The following is a 17,780-nucleotide window of genomic DNA, read 5'->3' as shown; positions in this document are numbered from 1 at the left end:
TCAATACTGTTGTTCCTCTATATTAGGGAACGAGAGGCTTAGCGAGGGGATGGCACTTGCCTCCAGCTGCAGAGGGGAAGTGACTGATTGAACAGGATTCAGCCCGAGACAGGCCAGTCCCCAGCTCACCTTCACCCTGGACGTGGGTTCGTTTTTACAGGATTTAGAATCAAACCGAAGGACGGAAGCCGTCCGAGAAATGGGTTGGGTATGTTGAGTGCCCAGCTCAGCGGAGGGCCAAGCTCATCAAGCTCCCAGGCCGCCCCGGCGAGCGGCAGGCGCAGCGCAGGTGCTCTGGGTCAGCGGCCCGCACTAGCCGGGGTGCAGCAAGCCCGCTCTCTTCTCTCGCACTATGTGAGCAACATCGCTTTTCAGTCTCCGCAAGCTGGATTCCAGCAGCTCCCCGAAGTCCTTTAGCCTTTGCGACTGTTGGTGCACAAACGGTCGGAGCAATCCATCGTCATCCTGAAAATAAAGGGGAAAAAAAGGACAGTAGCCTCACGTGATGAGAGCGAAAATGCGTGTGGACTGAGTGGGGTCCCAGGATGTTCTCCCAGCGCGGAGGCTGAGAGCTGCTGGTGGACACGCGTGAGTCACCCAGGAGTACCCTGGCCCCAGGAAGGTGCTGTGAACGGGGAGCCATGCTGAGCTGACACCGGTTTCTCAGGTTGGAAGGATCTGTGTTTCTCCAGTACTGGTCGGCCAAGGCCCGTGCAGAGCTGGCGGTTCTCCCGTGGGCGGGGGAGGCTGGGCTGTCGTGTCCCCCACCCCAGGTAAGCAGGTGCCCGAGAAGAGGCTGCAGGATGCGGGCGGGCTGGAGGGGGACGGTGCTGAGATGGGCGCGGGCACCCAGCCCGTCCCCGAGCGTCCTCTCGGTTTCTGCCTCCAGGATCACTAGTGAAACTTCGGCTGCTAGGTACCTTGGCCATTTTCTCCAGTGTGTTTTCTGACCACAACTTTCTCTTGAAGGTAGTTGTTTATATATTCGCAGTGAGAAGTAATACAAACAGGCTGTGGCTTCTTTTTAGCTTTTCACCTAAAAGCTTTTCTTTCTTTCTTATTATGAGATAAACACACAAATGAGTACCTGTAATGTGTTAGAGTGAATACACCTGCCCCAGAAAACACCTGCCTCTCGAGCCCCTCCCGCCCACCCCCTCCACCAGGCACAACCACTAGCCTGACGCGTGGTAAGCATTAACTTGCCGCCTGGAATGCAGCCCTCAACAGTCTATTTTGCCTGTTTCTTGACCGTTTATGGGATCCTACTGGGTGGTACCTTTTGTGATTTACAGGTCAGCTCGGTTGGGCCTGAGATGCCCCGTGTGGCCCCGTGTGGCCGGGGGCTGGAGTTTGTTTTCACAGCAGGATGGTGCTCCTCGGCGAGGAGGGTGTGCACTGGGGTGTTTCCAGTTTGGGGCTGCTTCTGGGGTGGGAGGGAGATGGTATGAACAGCCAGTGTGTGTAGGCCTGGGTTTCTGTAGGGCTTTCCAGCCACTTCCTCACTGACCCACAGAATAGGAAATGATCTGTGTGACTGTTTTCTCAATTCTCTCAAGAATGGGGTATCTAACGAGTACTGTTCTGGACACGTAGGAGAGAAGTGAATTCATTCCGTATGTTGAATGTCTTGCGAGATGGTTCTCAAACTTCAAGGCAGAGCCACCTGGAGGGCTGGTTAAAGCGCAGACCCCGGGGGCTGCACACCAGGGGTCTGGTTCGGGAGGGCTGGCAGGGCCCTGGGTTTGTATTTCTAAGACCCCTGATGATTCTGGAGCTGCTGGCCCGGGACCACACTTCGAGAACCTCTGCTTCAGGGCACCGGGGCTGAATCCTCTGCAGGACCAGCGGACTCCCTGGAGGACAGTGGCAGGTTTCTGGGGACGGTGCGGCTTCAACTTTTATAGGGTAAATGGCAAAAAAATGCTTTAAGTGGCCATTCCGATTTCCATTCTTTCCAGACTGTCGCCACAACTCGGGCTTTTGAGATTTTTAAATTTTGCCCGTACGGTTGGGTTTATGGTACGGTTTCATTGTGGTTTCAGGTAGTGTTTCCCAAACTTCTAATGACATTAAGCACTTTTTTGTATACTTATTGACTTTTTTGGTTCTTTTGTGAAGTTCCTGTTCAGGTTTTTTGACCACTTTTTTTTTTCCCCCTGCTGGGCTGTTTATCCTTTTGAGTGTAGTTCCCGACTGTGGATATTAGTTCGCTGTAGGTTAAATGTGTTATAAATAACCCTTCCGAACTTCTTTTGGCTTTGTTTGGGTATCTGGGCCCAAGTTTACCATATTAATGTAGGTGCGTCCATCACGGTTTTTCCTGTCATGTCCCACCATGAGCTCATGGTTGTGTCCAGGCTCTTACCTTCCATGATTGGGTCCTTAGTTGTCACCTGAAAGTGATTTCTGGGTATCCTCTTCGGTAAGACTCCAGTTTCGTTTTTCCTTGTATGTATTCTTAATTCTAACACCGTTTGTTGAAAAATCCATCCTCTCCACGACACTGCGTCTCATCAGTCATCTCTCAAGTCCCCAGTCCTGAGTGAATCTGTTTCTGGGTCTTCTGTCCTTTTCATCGGGTCACCTTATCTGATCGGGGCCGAGATGTTACCATCTGTTACAGTATCTGTAACACCTTGGTGTCAGGTGGGGCCCGTCTTCCTGCAATGTTTTGGGGTCTTGGTCTTGGCCATTCTTCACTTTTTTTGATTCCATCTAAATGACAGAATCATCTTGTCAGACCCCATTACATTTGATTGGGATGACACGGACTCTCAGGGAGCTGTGACAGATTTACAAGAACAAATTTGCCCCACCATGCAGACGCGGCATGTTTCGTCCTTTATTTACATCTTTAACATCTCTCAAGTGAGTTTCAAAATGCTCTCCATGGAAGTCCATAGTTTTGTGTTAGTTGTAAGCCTGAGTACTTTATGTATCTGATGCAATTATAAATGGCATCTTTTATACAAGGTAGTTCTGTTTGATGCTGTTCTATTCAAATGCAGTTAATTTTTAAATATTGATTTTCTTTCCAGCAGCTTTGTAATTCTAATAGTTAATTTCTAGAGTCTTCTGTATTTTTAATTTACAGAAACATGTCATCTGGGAATGAAAACAGAGGCAGCCTGGGGTAATAGGAAGGATATAGACTGTGGAGTGCCCCTGGCTGGGTTTGGAGGTTGGGCCTGCTACTTAACTAGTTGTGTATCTTCACACAAGTTACTTAACCCTTCTAGTGCCTTAGGGCCCTGAACTGTAAAATAAGGCTAATCCTGGTTCCTACTGCAGGGGGTTGTTGTAGAATTGAGTTAGTAACTCTAAAGCACTTAGTAAATACTGTAGAAATATGTGCTATTGTTCCTATGATTTTTTTCCCCCTTTTCAATCTTTCTACCTTGTATTTCTTGCCTTGCGGTGCTGGCTAGAGCCTCAAGTCCAGTGGGAAACAGATACTTCTGATTGGTGGCATTTCGGACTTCTTCCTGATGTAACACGGAGAGCATTCAGGATTTGCCACTCAGCCTCATGCTTGCTCTGTGTTTAAGATAGCCTTTACAAAATTCAGGAATGCACATTTTATTCCTAATATGCTAAGACTTTTTTTACCATGATAAGATGCTGAATTTCATCACAGGCTTTTTCTGAATCTATTGAAGTAGTCATGGTTTTTCTGCCACAGTATCTTATTTGGTTTATAACAATAGCCCAATTTGCATTTCGGGAATGCTCTGCTAATCACAAAGTCAAAGAATGCCCGGACGGGAAGCAGCCGGATGTCCACCCCCCTCCTCCCCAAGCTCAGGCAGTGCAGGTCCCTCAAATGCCTGAATTTAATGGGGACAGCGTCCTCCTGCTCCCGGGCTCCTGGTTACTTACGGGAGGTTTATAATGTCTCAGTCTGAGAAACTGTCCTCTCGCCACGTTCATGCTTTGGTAGAAGACCTTCAGGGCCATGGCCAGCTCCCTGTCCGAGCCGGCTCGCTGGGCGGACACGTGAGGACTGTGCCCGGCTGCGGGCAGCTGTGCTGGCGTCAGAGGGACCTTCCGGGTGTCTGAAGGCTCATGGGCTGAGGTAGTGAGAAAAGACAGTATTTGTTTAATCGTCTGTTCCTCCAAGTGCCTGCACTTTGTGTTTTGACGGCGTCCCCCAGCAGCATTTACCCAGCACCGCTGAGACCCTCCAAAGAGACCTAACCCGGCAGAAGTGGGGGGAGTTCTGTATTTTTTAATGAAACAAGATCCAGTTCAACTCATTAAAGAGTAAATTTCTTAGAGGGGCACCTGGTGGCTCGGCAAGTTAAGCTTCTGCCTTCAGCTCAGGTCATGACCTCAGGGTCCTGGGATCGAGCCCCACATCAGGCTCCCTGCTCGGCGAGGAGTGTGCTTCTCCCCTGCCTCTGCCTGCTGCTCTGCCTACTTGTGCTCTCTCCCTCTCTCTCTGACAAATAAATAAATACAATCTTTTTTTTTTTTTTTAAGTGAATTTCTTAGAAATACAAACTCACCTCTCAGATATAGAAATTTAGAAAGTAAACAGCCAGGACTTGGGTCATCTCTTACCTGGTTTGGCAGAAGCAGCTTTCTCGAGTGAGTGTTTGAGCAGCACATTTTCCTCTCTCAAGGCTCTGTTAACGTTTCTGAGCAGTTCCGTCTCCTGTTCTAACTTGAGCAACTTCGTATAAAGTTCTGATATCTGATTTGAGGTGGTCTACAAAAAACACGTCCATTTAGCCTTTGCTGGATTATTTGCATACCTTTTAGGACTGGCAATTTTTACTACCAGGGGACAACTAGATGGCGGCGAGGGTGGTAGTGAGCAGGGTTTAAGACCCTCAAACACAGAGGAAATCAAGAAAACACTTGTTACATGGAAGAACTCTGATGATCCCTCAACAGCTGTCCCCTGGGATTTCTTTGTCATCTGCTTGGTCTATCTGAATGCCACCTGAATGTGCACACCTGGCTTGTATCCATCATTGTGGAAATTTTCTTGGTGTCCACCATGATGTGGCCTTCACTTGTGACCATGACATCTGGCTGAGAGCAGCTCAGTTGGGTGCAGCCTTCTGCAATGTGGGGAAGATACCGTCAAGGAAAGAAACTCCCCGCTCTCGGTCCCCAGTGTCACGTGAAGAGATTTAAACTATAATCACCTGTGAACTAGAGCCCAGGGACCCAGGAGAAGATGGCTCTTGGCTGTTAAGACCCTGGCTCCCACCCTCTCTCTCCGTCCCTCAGTAGCCCCAGAAACACATGATAGCTGATGGAAGGATGCATCGCGCCAAAGAGGAAGTAAACGGGATACCTTGAAGACCCCATAATTCGACAATGAGAGCATTTGTTTGTAAATAGTTCAGAAACTCCTGAGATGCATTTAAGGCTGTAAATTGGACAGTTTCTTCTATTTGGGGATTCACAGTTTTCCATACAGGCTTGGTATAGAAAGTGCTTGAAAGATCATAAATTCTGTACCTGAAAGAACAGAAAACACCATTTACAACCAGAAGGGACACATTTCTAAAGAAAAGGATCACATGAGCCCAAGAACAATGGCCTGGATTGGTCAGTCGATCCAAGATGACCAGTAACTGCCTGTCACGAGTGCCGCCCCCCACGTCTCAGCTACTTACCATGAGAAGTACCGCTACAAGGAGGGTATTACGTGTCTAACAAAAAGGAGATGGATAAACACTTCGATAAATACTTTCTACTTCAATAATCTAAAAATGTTCATTTTCCATGTGAGGTGGTGGTTTGGTTTTTGTCCTTCAAAGCTTCCCTTGATCACTTAAAATCCTTTCAGCCTAATTAAGCTATCTGGTGTTTCTGTCATATTGCGATACAGTCCTTTGGTTTCCAACTCAAAAAAAAACAAAAATAAAACAAAACAAAAAAACAAACCCAGACTATCCCATATAGATAAAACAGCTTTACTGGATATTCTTTCAGACAAAATCTGTGACTCCTGCTTCAATCACTCTTCTCAGCACACATGGTTTACTGTCCAACAACCTTGAAGGAAATGGGGCTTCTACTAAACAGACGAGGAAATACTCCTGTTGGGGCTGGGCAAGGAGAAACTGAAGAAAATTTCATGGTACACTCGTATTTGACCCTTGAGGCAAGACTCCCTCCCACCAGGGCCCACGAGGGGATAGTGTGTGCACACGGCTCCGTGGGGTAGGCCGGTACCCCATCTGGACGCCCCGCTCGGCGCCCTCCTTGAGCCACTTGATGCCGAGACACCGCACGAGGCCGATCTGGAAGTCCATCCTCTTGCCCAGCAGCTCCGAAGGGTCCATAACCACATCCTCGTCACCGCGTGCTCTGCAGAAGAGAAGGAGAACATGGACCATGGGTTAGCTGGGGCCCAACCTGTTAGGATTGTGTGGTCAAAGAGGATCATTGAAACTTCTCAAGAGATGGCCCGTGTCTCTGAAGAAAAGACGGGGGATGTTACCAGCTGTGGAATTCGTTCATTCAAGAGAAACTCAAGGTGTTCACAGCCTTCTTGAGGAGGAGACAGCAATGTATCCACTTCAGGCAATAAATGTGCTAGCCCTGGAGACCTAGGTAGGTTCCCACTGGGAGAAAGGGGCTGCTACCGAGGGAGAGCCAGCTGGTCGCCCAGAGGCAGCCTCTCAAGGTGCCACTCTCCTTGGTGGACTCGTCACAGTCCAGAGCCAACTCCAGGCCTGCAAGTTTGCAAATTTGGACTGCTTTCCAACAGGGGCCATTTCTCCCACCAAGCTCACAAAGACTAAAGCCTAGAGACTAGAATCCTGCTTTATTAACTTGCCGTGAGAGCAACCCAGCAGCCCAGAACCATCCAGCAGCCCAGAAGCCCAAGGTAGCCCAGAGACCAGAAAGTGTCATAGAGTCGCAAGAAAGACAGTCGATGGTCAGCTCGGTCCCTGGGTCACAGGACCTTGCAGTCCTCTCGCCCCCTTCCAGAGCCTGTTGCCTCTTCAGAAAGACAAAAAGGCTGCCATGGGTGCCCAAGGGGACCGAACCCCCAGACCAGAGCCCCTGCCTGACCGCCTCTTCTCTTAGGATTGCTAAGAGACTTGGGCTTTTGTGAAAACTGCCTGGACTGCCTCTGGCCTGAAGAGAGAAACAGAGGAGGCTCCCCAGAGGGAGGCGGAGAGACAATACAGCAGAGTTGAAGCAAAGCCCTTCCCCACAGAAGGTCGAATAACCACCCAGAATGAGGCCAGGCTGGGGAACAAAGGCACCTCAGTGTCCACCTTGAGAAAAGGAACAAAAAAAATGATTGGATCCTATACCCTGGATGGAGAAGGGATGAGCTGGAAAACCAGCTTTCCCTCCCGGCTCTAGGGCCTCCTCACCAGACTCGAAAATTCCAGGTCAGCCGATTGGACCGCCATGGCAAAAATCCAATTAGATTTGGCTTGGCCAAGTCGTGGCTGAGTGAGCTCCTCGGGGCACCGAGCTGACCCCCTCCCGGGAGAGCTCAGGCATGCGGTGAGCTCTCTGCTGGGCACACCCAGGACCAGGGAAGAAGGAGACACCCACCGTCCCCCCGGGGAGCAGGGCGTCGCGTGGACGTGCAGCACGGCCTCCTCCGTCCCGTCGCAGTTGAGGAACTCCACCTGCTCCTCGAGCTTCATGCGGTAGGCGAGGGGCTGGAGCCAGACGTGAGCCGAGCCCAGGTGCACGGCCTCGACGGGGTCCCAGAAAGGGTCATCTTCCGGAGCCACGTGGCTGTCTTCCCCCTCTAGGAAGCGCTGGTAAAGTTCCTCCATTAGGAATTTCCTATTGATAAACTTGGCTTTCGACCAGATCCACACCTGGAAACACATGGGTGAGTCAGTGCTGTCTGACTTCAACTGCTCCCCCACGTGGCCTGGGCTTGGGGTACCCAGGACCATACCACGCTCTCCACAAACTTTGCCCACATTCATTCCTGACCCGTCACTTCAGCATCCTTGAGTTGCTGGAACTGAACAACTCAGAGGAGATGACGGAGAGTGGAGGCGACAGGCCCTCCCAGGAGAAATGGAGGTTTGGGGCTCGTGGTTCGCGGAAGAATGGCCCTCCAGGATGCCCGCGTCCCCGTCTCTGGAACCTGCCCGTGTGTTACCTCATGTGGCAAAGGGAAGTCGTTGCAGGGGGAGTCAAGTTTACTTATCAGCTGACCTTCAAATAGGGAGATTCGCTTGGGTTATCCACGTGAGCCCCGTGTAATCACGTGGACCTTAAATGTGGAAGGAGGAGGCAGAAGACGCGGTTGGAGAGACGGTGGCCGGAGCTGGGTCAGGGAGATGCCACGTGGCTGACTTTGGAAATGGAGCACGATGGCCGTGAGCCTGGGAAAGGAGGGGCCTCTAGAAGCTTGACGAAGCAAGGAAACAGATTGCCCTCCAGCCTCCAGAAAGCAGAATAGCTCTGCCGGTGCCTTGGTTTTCACGCGGGGAGGCCTGGGCTGGGCCTCTGGGCTACAGAATAATAAGGTGATAAACGTGTGAGCTCACGCCCCTGAGAGAGCCTGCCACTGTCTGTCTCCTCACTGGGTGAGGGTCACGGCTGCTGAGAGGACAGAAGCATAAGATGCAGAGCAGGGAGGGGGGGCATGCAAGTGAGATGGAATGTTCTGGACCATAAACGTCCCGTCAGAAGTGGTTACCGGGTAAACCGAACAACTCCTTGTCTGAGCAACTTGGAAACAACTCAACAGACACGTCATTCTCTGAGTGTAATGTGTCTTCAAAAGAAAGAACATCTTCCAGACCCTAAAAGACTTCTTTCTTTTCTTGTCTGCTTCGAGTGCAGTGAGGAACAGCCCCGTCCTCCGAGTGTCAGCGAGGCTCTACAGGACTGGAGGGGGTGACCGTGGACACAGATTCCCTGGCTGGAAGATTTTGCCTGGGAGCTCCTGGAAAGTGAGTGCAGCCGGCCTTTCCAGTGGAGACTCCCCTCTCCACCCATAGCCCTGGCCGGCCCCTGCCTTGGACCCCCGAGAGCTGCACTGGGTGTGTGAGGGGCCGGCGTCCGGCCTGCTGCTCTGGACTGAGTGTCAGGTCCCCCCACGTCCATACATTGAAACCCAACCCCGGGTGTGATGGGATGAGGAAGCGGAGACTGTGGGAGGTGACTGGCCCAGGAGGGTGGGCCCCTCACGAATGGAATCAGCGCCTGACGAAGCAGTCCCCGAGCCCTCCCAGGCCCCGACTGCCACGTGAGGACCCAGCGAGGAGGTGTCTGCTCTGACCCGTGAAGCCATCCTTCACCAGACACCAGATCTGCCCGTGCCACGATCTCGGGCTTCCAGCTTCCAGAGCTGTGAGATTTGTGACGCGAAGGGATAGGAACACGTCTCCCTTCTCTCCTCACCCCAGGGGGTACAGAGGAGGCCACCACAGTGCTGGTCAGAGGCAGACAGAAAAGAACAGGAAAATGTCTCAGAAGTTCAGGCTCTGGCCTGGGTGGCTCAGTGGGTTAAGCCTCTGCCTTCGGCTCAGGTCATGATCCTGGGGTCCTGGGATCAAGCCCCACATCGGGCTCTCTGCGAAGTGGGGAGCCTGCTTCCTCCTCTCTCTCTGCCTGCTCTGCCTACTTGTGATCTCTGTCTGTCGAATAAATAAAATCTTAAAAAAAAAAAAAAACCAAACATGTTAATAAGTTCAGGCTCCAGTCTGGCCTGGTTCAGGTTGGCTCCCTGGGCCCTCCCAACTGGGGGACCTGTCGAGCTGAGATTCTGTGACCCTGGCACCCGGCAGGAAACACACTCACAGGCCCCTGAGTATCTATTTATAACTCCGTCCCTGTGACATTACACAATTTTAAGAAGATCTCGACAACTTTGGGGGAACGAGCAGAAGGGTGAGACCCGGAGAAGAACCAGCTCGTTGCTTGGTGGAGCAGATCACCCAGTGATGGCTGGTCCCCTCCGCCAGCGGCACGTTTGCCAACTCTGGCTGCCCACCCAGACACCCCCAGAGCATTCGGGGCTCGTCTAGAGAGACGGGCTGAGGAGAGCACTTTGGGCTGGGGCCAGAGGTCCCGGGGTTGCTCCGAGGGCAGAAATACATAATGGGCACCAACAGAGCACCCCAGTCTTTTCTGTTGGGCAGAGAGAAAGGCAAGGGGTCTTAGGGACCTGAAGGGGACCCTCCTGGCAGTGAGCAAAGGCAACCATGGGAAAGGATCAGCCAGGCCTTTTCTGGAATCTTAACCGGCATGCAGATTTTCTCACTCCTCCAGATGGACACACCTCTCTGTCTCTCTCTCGCGCTCTGTCTCGCTCGCTCGCACACAGACACGACCTTCAGTTGGCTAAACTCTTGGGCTCCCTTCTGGTACTCAAGACTTCAAGTCATGTTAAAAATAGGGCACCCGGGTGGCTCAGTCCGTTAAGCATCTGCCTTCGGCTCAGATGACCATCCCCGGGTCCTGGGATCAAGTCCCGCATCAGGCTCTCTGTTCAGCGGGGAGTCTCTGTCTCCCTCTCCCTCTGCCCCTCCCCTTGCTTGTGCTCTCTCTCTCTCTCTTTCTCAAATAAATTAAAAATTGAAAAACTATTCAACAGAAAGTGCTCAGTGCTGGTGGTTGGGACAATCTCAGGACTCGGTGCCGTGTGGGAGAGACCCAGGAGGGAACCACAGAGGAGGGGTCCTCTGTCCACAGAGTCCCAGCTCACACTCAGAACACGTGGTGTCCCTTCACTGGGTCTCCACAGGCTGTAGGGGTCAGACTGACCTCTGTCCCCGGGAAAGTATCTCAGAAACCCCGTCCCCAGAGGCGTCCTCACCTCACGAGTCCTTTGGTGTGTCACCTTCACCATGACCTCTTTCTGTAGGTCGTAGCCCCTGGAGTCTGAAGATGCTAAATTCTTCACCTTCAGTTCCATTCTGAGTCCCTGGTAAGAGAAACACTTTGCCCTGAGTCACCCTGCATTTCCGCACCATCCCTGCCCTGTCTCTCCCTTTTTCTGACCCTCGCGAAGTGTGTAAGTCTCTTGCAAGTTTCCTGAGGACTGGGGTCCTGTGTCACCAGGGGGCCAACCCCCACTCGGGTCCTCTCTGGCATAGAAAGCTTCGGGGTGCTGGACCTAGAGATACCCCACTGGAGGGCAATCTGGGACGGGGTGGTTCGGCGGGCAGGCATTGGTCTGCGGTCCTGAGGTCTGGGGCCCTGGTGGCTGTGGCGGCCTCCGTGGCCAGTGGTGGAAGGAATGGCGTTAGCAGCTGGGACTGGTGAGTTCTGGGTGTTGACCTGGGTTCTGTCACTGGCTGATGGTGGGGTCCCGGGTCCTGACCTCTCCAGACCCCCGTGTCCCCATCTGTACCACGGAGCCGGCCGTGGCAGTGGTGTGAGGGGCCGTGGACCCTTTTCTCTGGGGCCCTTCCTGGACCGGGTGCTGGACTGTCCTCTAGCTCTTACCTTCTCCAGCTCTTCGCCCATTTGATTCGCTTCCGCCACCAGCGGCATCAGTTTGACATAGTCCTGGAACACAGCCAGCACGCTGGGGTCTGCGTTCCCGTCCCCGTGGCCCGCGGCCCCTAGGAGGACAGCACGTGCTCCTGAGCGCTGGCCTCCTGTTCCGTCCGGAACACTTGTCAGCCACAGGGGAATTCATATGCTCCTCATTCATTTGATTGTTCATCAAATGTCTGCATTTTAAAATTACAAGCGTGTAATTTAAAAGAACAAAAACCAAAACCAGGGACACCTGGGTGGCTCAGTTGGTGAAGCGTCTGCCTTCGGCTCAGGTCATGGTCTCAGGGTCCTGGGATCAAGTCCTGCATCCGGTTCCCTGCTCAGCGGGGAGTTTGCTTCTCCCTCTGCCCCTCCCCCCGCTCAGGCACGCTCTCTCTTTCTCTCTCAAATAAATAAAATCTTTAAAAACAAAACATAAGGGGCGCCTGGGTGGCTCAGTGGGTTAAAGCCTCTGCCTTCAGCTCAGGTCATGATCCCGGGGTCCTGGGATCGAGCCCCGCATCGGGTTCTCTGCTTGGCAGGGAGCCTGCTTCCTCCTCTCTCTCTCTGCCTGCCTCTCTGCCTACTTGTGATCTGTCTGTGAAATAAATAAATAAATAAATAAAAACCTTAAAAACAAAACATAAGAAAACCAAGTGTGGAGAAGAACCACCCCCTGACTCTCTTAAATGCGGACTCATCTTAACCCGTGAATCTCGGTGGCATCCCACAGGAATCTCCCTGCCTCTGGTTCCCGTTCGTGGTCTCAGGGTCCTTGACCAAAGTGGCTTCAGATCGTTGTGGCGGGTACGGAGCATAACACAGGGTTGGCCCCGTGAAGGTCTGGGGCTTCCTCTTGCAACCTGACGGGTAACCTGGTCTTACTTCCAGTCCTTGGGCGGCTTGCAGCTGGGGGTGCCGGAGATGGGGGCACGGCCGGTCCCCCGGCCGCACCCAGGCTGACACTGCCTTGTGTCGGTGACTCTCAGCTCTCTAGGGATTTCCCGCCCGCGGGTCCACACTGTGGCCTGCGGTGGCCTCGAGGTCTGGCTCCCCAGAACGGTCCCCAGGCTGCCTTGTTGAGGACCCAGAGCCTTCACAGACCCGAGTGCTTTCCACTGGGGGTTGGGGCTTATTACCCCTCGTTGCGCCTCTGGCCCTGGGCCGGGGAGGCAGGTGGGCGTGGGTAAACGGAGCACGTGGCTTTGTACTCCAGAGCCTTGTCCACTCGGGTCAGAAACTGGAGCGGCAAAGAAGTAAGGAGGTGAATCTCACATCCATTTATTTTGCTAAAATTCGGAGGCATATACTCTGCCGTAGGGAAAAGGGAGAGACCGGCATGCATGTCAGTGCATCCTTTGTGCCCCCCATCCACGGTTTTCAGGCAAGTTCAGGCAAGCTTGTGCGCTCCAGGAAAGGTCGGCCGGTCACATATGAGCTGCTCCTCCGCCTGGGGGCCCAGCGTAGCACGAAACTCTCCGTGGAGGGCCAGTTTGCCCAGTCCAGGAGAGCCCTGAGCAAAGCCACCCCAGGCCTGGGTGTGGGAGACGGGAAGGTGCTCTGGAGCCTCCCTGACACAAGGAAGGACACCATCAGAGCTTCGAATGCTCTTGACATTGAGGAATCGCAGATTATTGCTGGGGGGTGGCAGGCAGGTTGAGAGCAAAAGGAATATCTTACTCAGAAACCAAGGGCTGGGTTTTCTCTAGCAGGGCAGGATCCCCAGGACTAAGAAGCACAACTAGCACATAGTAGGAGCTCAGCTAATATTTATTGAATGAAGGAAGATACAAATGAATGGATGAACAAGAGAAAAAAATCCCAGTTAGAGCTGAGAGTCTCACACAGATAAATAGATAATCAAGTAAAGCAGTAAGTAAAAATTTAAATGTGATAAATGTTAGGAAGGAGATAGAGTTACATAAGGGAGTAATTAGATGAGACCAAGAAAGGGGGAAGATCTATCTGAAAGCTAAGATTTCAGCTGAGAGTTGAAAGCTGAGAATGAGCCAAAGCAGCAAGGAAAAACAAAGCAACAAGTGCAAAGGCCCTGAGGCAGAACAGGGCTTGGTGCGTCCTCCAGGTGCAGCAAAGAGACCAGGAAGTTTCAAAGCGAGGTAAGGAGAGAGTGGTGTGAGTTAAGGTTGTGGCGGACCATATAGGGCCTTCAAAGCCGTGGTAAGGAGTTTGGATTTTATTCTCACACTGAGAAGTTGATGAATATTTTTCAGCCCGAGAGTAACAGGCAAGAGAAGTCGGTAGCTTACACAGAAATGGTAGCGCAAGCAGATGGAAGAAAGGTGGACTGGATCGCGAAGTGAGGGAAGGGAGGAGGCCTAGGTTTGGGGCTTGAGCAATTCTCAATGTGGTAAATCCTGGGTATGAAAATTGGGTGCAGTGAGTGGTTGAGATGTCCGTGGGACATGCAGGCGGTGGTATCAAGAAGGCAGCTGGATAGAGCGAGTAGATAGCAAGCAGCAGAGTTGCTGAGGGTCATTTCCATACGATGGCGCTGAGCACTGCTAGAGGTGGGATGAGGACCTGGGGAGCACCCATCTGGAGAAGAGTCCCAAGGTCCAAGCTCCACATGGCTCAGATGAGGGGGAGCCAGGAAAGGGGATGTGGGAGAACCAGCCTGGAAGGAAACCAAGAGGGCATATTGTTCCAAGAGGAAAATAGTTCATAGGCGAGCATACTCAATTGTGTAAATTGTTGCCAAGACCCCAGTGAGCTGGGTATGGACAGGTGCCTACAGATCTAGAACACAGAGTACACAGCATCTAGGAATGGTCGGGACAGAGGCCAGCCTGGAGGAGGCCAGGGCATGCCTGGTAGATGAGAAAGTGGAAATAGCTGACTAGTTTTCTATTGAAGGGAACAAAAAACAATATGGCGGTAGCTAAAGGGAGATGTGGGTCAAGGTAGGGTTTTGTTTATTTTTATGGTGGAAGATAGTGGAGCATGTTTGGGTGATGGGAATGACCCACAGAGAGCATTTGATGGTGCAGGGGAAGGGACTCTGCAGGGACAAATGCTTAAGAAGGTGCTGGGGTGGGGGTGTACCTGGGTGGCTCAGTTAGTTAAGCATCTGCCTTTGGCTCAGGTCATGATCTCGGGGTGCTGGGATTGAGCCCTGTATGGAGCTCCCTGCTCTTTGTGGAGTCTGCTTCTCCCTCTCCCTCTGCTCCAGGGGATAGAATGCAGAGGACAGATGGAGAAAAATGGGACATAAATATTATACTAGAAGTTTTCTGCACCAAGGGAAAACTAGACTAACCCCTGGGGCTTTGAACTGGAATTGGAGGTCATCACTAGGAACTCATGGTTTTGTGGATATAGACCAAGCTATCTGCATGTCTATGGGAGATGTACATCTGTCTGTCCATAGAGATATATCCATTTATCGATACAGCGGTCTGCACACCTAGCCCCAGATCTTGATTTATAAATGCTATTCTCAACCAGAAGGAGTCGGGATGCTGGGACTGAGAGTCCGCAGATGAACCTGGGACGTGTTCTTCTGCCAGAAAGGAGGCTATTTTTAGTGTTCAAAGAACGATGGGGACATGTCACGAAGACATGGAGATCCGCTTAGGGCCATATCTAGGATGGTTTGCTCATCAAAATAGACCCTGAAAGCAACAGATTAAAACCCATTGTGTAAAACTAGACTCTGTGAGTTCATATTGACATAGATGAGTGAATAAACAAAGAGAGACTATGGCAGATTTTTTTCAAATAAATGTAGAAGAAAGTGTGGAGCTAGAGATGCACCATTTGACAAAAATCATCATCATAATCTGAGCAAGAATGATCAAAGGACAATAAAACTAGTGGAGGAAGGTATGACAAGGTGTAGGGTGTCTACATATCAAAGCCTCTCCTCATAAAATATTAATAAAAAAGTCAGCAACTTCACAGTGGAGAAACTGGGCAGCCACCAAAAAGATGAATTAAGGAGCATTATACGAAATAACAGGGCTTTACTCTTTAAAAATGTCAAGGTCATGAACGATAAAGACCTTTACCAGGTTTAAGGAGACTAGAGAGACATGACCACTGAATGTGGTCTCACATGTTGGACTTGAATTTGTTGTTGTTATAAAGGACACTATTGACACAAACAATTAGTTAAACATGTGTCAAGTCCATAGTGCAACTTAATCTCAAATGATTCAGAAAAAATATATATATACATTTAAAGATGATATATGTATATATATACACACACACACATATTTATGTATATACACATATATGCAGATATATGATAAAGCAAGTGTAGTAAATTTTGACACAGGAGCTCAGGGGTGTATGAGAGTCCTACACATGACTCTTGAAACTTTTCTGTATGTCTTGAGAAATTGCTTCAAAATTGAGAATCTCCCACACAGTTTCCCTGCCGAGGCAAGAGGCTCCAGGGCAGGAGGGCGGAGCACGTCCAGGCACTGAGGACAGGTGGACTGGCCACGAGGCAGCGGGAATTGTGTCTGAGAGCCACATGGCGCCTGGGGGAGAGCAGGGGAAACTGGAGAAAAACCTCCGGAAAGCAGAAATAAGGCTAAAGGAATGACTGTCCTTTAAATGTCCTAGCAGAGCCTTGTGTAGGGATTCTGATCCCCTAGGGGGATTCCCAGTGCCCATTCACTGAACTATTGATTGGGGCCCTGATCCCCCTTTAGAGTAAAAAATCCACTTAACTTTTGACCCCCCCAAAACGTACCTATTAGTAGCCTATTTTTGGCCAGAAGACTCAGCAGTGAGCAGTTGATTAACATGTATTTTGTCTGTTCTGTGTATTCCTACAACAATCCTGTGTTCTTACAATAAAGTACGCTAGAGAGAACAAAGTCCTAAGGAAGAGGAAAGTACATTTACAGAACTATGCTGCATTAAAAAAAAAAAAGTCCACATGTAAGTGGACCCGTGCCGTTCAAACTCCTGTTGTTCAAGGGCCAGTGGGATATACCGTCTCCTCCCTACTCCATTTATTAAAGAAGCAGTTTAATGAATTAAATCTTAGACATGCCCTCTTTCTGCACGTATATGGAAATCCTATTTGAACCTTCCAAACATTGCACTTTGAAACAGTAAATGATTATTAAGGGAGGCAGGAGAGTGCACAGCGAAAGCAGTGGCTTTCCCATCAGTGCACGGAAGATGCTAGAAGGCAGGGCCCAGGGCTGCTCACCGAGCTTGTCCACGCTCACTCCCTCTGCAGCCGCTCTCTCCAGCTGGAAAAAGTCATAGTCAAACCTGCTCAAGTCTTCACTGCCTCGCTCTGAAGGAAACCCAATGTAGAGGTAGGCGCTGTTGGATCCCAAGATAAGGCGGTCCTGGGGAGGAGACAGGTGGCTCAGGGGAAGAAGGGTGGCGACCAGGGGTGCGGGATCAGCCTGCTCCAGGGGAAGCCAAGGCCCCAAGCCCAGTCTGACTGTGTTAAATCCAAGACCTTCACGAGTTCCCCAGAGAGGGAAGAGACCCATGGACGGGAAGAAGAGGTTGGCACCTTGCTTTAGTGTGCATGCTTTCATTTATTACTTCTGTATCCCACACCGAGCTCTGACCCGGGGATCCCAGTGGGGACCAAACAGAGCTGGGTCCTCCCATGTAGGACTTTACAAACGAATAGTGTAACAGCCCGAGAGAGAGGCTTGAATGAAAGGGGGGTGCTTCTGCAGAAGGGTGAGGGGACCTATCATGTACCAGGGACCAGAGTGGTCCTCTCCCAAGGTACACTATTTAAGCTAAGATGTCAGGGGCGGTAAGTTTCAGCAAGGCAGGGAAGGCTGCTGTCAAACAGAGCCTGGGATGTTCCAAAGAATCAAGAGAAGGTCAGCGTGACCTTCGTGCAGAGCATTGAGACTGGAGGAGGGGGGGAGATGGGGCGGCGCACACAGGAGTCCGAAAGTGTGGTCACTGAGGGTTTCCAGGATGGCGTGGTCCAATAGCTTGTCTAGAAGGTTCTCTGTGGCTACGGTGTGAGGAATGGGTTGAAGAGGGGATTGGGTCACAGGGAGGCTGGGGAGGGTCCCTGTGGTGCTGGGGACTCGGGCTGGGGCATGGGGAGAAGATGGAAAGCCCAGGCTCTGTGAGGTGCTGTAGCCCCTCCCCGTTCCAGGTTGTTGAAGAAGTCTAAGATGTCATAAAATGTTAGAGATGGGAAGCGTCTTGGTGAACTTTTAGTTCGCTCCTTTCTGTTTTATAGATGAAGTCCAGAGACGTTAAGTGACTTGCCCAAGAACACACAGTGAATTAATATCAGATCTCCCAACCCCAAGCCGTAACCATGTCCATCATGACACTGTAGCAGAAGGACAGGGGGGTGGTTGGTG

The 17,780-nt window shown here is 51.2% G+C and overlaps 1 protein-coding gene across 1 annotated transcript in view; it reads right to left on the bottom strand.

Annotated features, from left to right (window-relative positions):
- Positions 1-312: 312 nt before the first annotated feature.
- Positions 313-17,780, bottom strand: part of LOC308355959 (kinesin-like protein KIF28P) — a gene marked incomplete at its 3' end in the record, with an annotated part of 58,072 nt that continues 40,604 nt past the window's right edge. Inside the window, exons 15-26 of the mRNA XM_080824510.1 lie at positions 16,637-16,781; positions 11,410-11,528; positions 10,778-10,885; positions 7,543-7,817; positions 6,199-6,333; positions 5,312-5,478; positions 4,966-5,072; positions 4,567-4,714; positions 3,883-4,073; positions 3,401-3,488; positions 1,651-1,898; positions 313-465 (exon numbers count right to left, since the gene is read on the bottom strand). Coding sequence (XP_080680636.1) covers positions 313-465; positions 1,651-1,898; positions 3,401-3,488; positions 3,883-4,073; positions 4,567-4,714; positions 4,966-5,072; positions 5,312-5,478; positions 6,199-6,333; positions 7,543-7,817; positions 10,778-10,885; positions 11,410-11,528; positions 16,637-16,781 — 1,884 coding nt within the window. The remainder of the gene's footprint in view (positions 466-1,650; positions 1,899-3,400; positions 3,489-3,882; positions 4,074-4,566; positions 4,715-4,965; positions 5,073-5,311; positions 5,479-6,198; positions 6,334-7,542; positions 7,818-10,777; positions 10,886-11,409; positions 11,529-16,636; positions 16,782-17,780) is intronic.

This window comes from Martes martes (genome assembly GCF_963455335.1).
Source record: "Martes martes genome assembly, chromosome: 15".
In the NCBI taxonomy this organism is placed as follows: domain Eukaryota; kingdom Metazoa; phylum Chordata; class Mammalia; order Carnivora; family Mustelidae; genus Martes; species Martes martes.
Note: the sequence above shows the minus strand (reverse complement) of the source record. Positions and strands in the feature narration are given on the sequence as shown.